Source organism: Plasmodium reichenowi, chromosome 1 (genome assembly GCF_001601855.1).
Source record: "Plasmodium reichenowi strain SY57 chromosome 1, whole genome shotgun sequence".
Lineage (NCBI taxonomy): Eukaryota > Apicomplexa > Aconoidasida > Haemosporida > Plasmodiidae > Plasmodium > Plasmodium reichenowi.
In genome coordinates this window covers 260,152-261,294 of record NC_033646.1, presented here as the reverse complement: position 1 = coordinate 261,294, position 1,143 = coordinate 260,152, and the positions used below count along the sequence as shown (strand labels likewise).

The window sequence follows — 1,143 nt, the reverse complement described above, 5'->3', positions numbered from 1 at the left end:
ATTTTTTTTTTTTTTTTTAATTTGATATTTTGAAAAAATTAAATAAATAGCTTATTTAATATATAATTATTTCCCATAAGAAATAAGATTGTATTATCAATTATATATATTTATATATATGTATATATAAAAAAAAAAAAAAAAAAAAAAAAAAATATGGCTAGTTATCAATATTTTAGCTATATAGATTTATATAAAGTGAACAATGTGAATTTAGATCCCTTTACAGAAGTATTTAATGATAAATTTTATTTGAGATATATTTATAAATGGCCTCATATGAATATCATAACAAAAGAAATAGATGATCACACAAGTGGATATATTTTAGGTTTGTGTTAAATAAAAATTTATGAACAAAAAAATTATGTATAACGAATTGATATGTATATGTATGTATATATATATATATATATATATATATCATATATATGTTTGTGTGTGTAAAGAGATTCATTGAAAAATGGGAATATAAAAAGGAGTAGTATTATAAATATATATGTATAAGAAAATATAATTGACTTTTATTTATCATATTATATATATATATATATTTTTATATATATATATATATTTATATATATATTTTTTTTTTTTTTTTTTGTAGGGAAGGAGGAAGGGTTTGGACAAGATTATCATGGTCATGTGACTGCTTTATCCATTGAAGAGGACAGCAGACGAACGGGCAAAGGAGTTGATTTAATGACCGAATTTGAAAAGATAACCCAAATAATACATAAAGGAAATTTTGTAGATTTATTTGTTCGAGTATCTAACAACCCAGCTATAAATATGTATAAAAAATTAGGTTATGTAATTAATGAGGAAATTAATAATTATTATTGTGGTAATGAAAGTGCTCTTGATATGAGGAATTATCTAGACATAACAAATTCATGACAATTATAAAAAATAAAAAATATAAATATATGTATATATTATTTTTATATGTATATTTTTTTTATATGTTATATTATTATTAATATATTTTTTTTTTTTGTGCATTTTTAAATTATGAAAAATGAAAGAAAATCATTTTTTTTTTTTTTTTTTTTTTTTTTTTAAATTTTTTTTTTTTCCTTACTTTTTTTTTTTTTTTTTTTTTTTTTTTTAAAATTTAATGTTTTTTTTATAAATAAAAAA

General features: G+C 17.2%; 1 protein-coding gene across 1 annotated transcript; it reads left to right on the top strand.

Annotated features, from left to right (window-relative positions):
• Positions 1-156: 156 nt before the first annotated feature.
• Positions 157-900, top strand: PRSY57_0107300 (N-acetyltransferase, putative; the record flags this gene model as incomplete). Its single annotated transcript, XM_012905391.1, has 2 exons — positions 157-331; positions 608-900. The coding sequence occupies 2 exons, from the start codon at positions 157-159 to the stop codon at positions 898-900; spliced, it is 468 nt and encodes a 155-aa protein (XP_012760845.1).
• Positions 901-1,143: the final 243 nt, after the last annotated feature.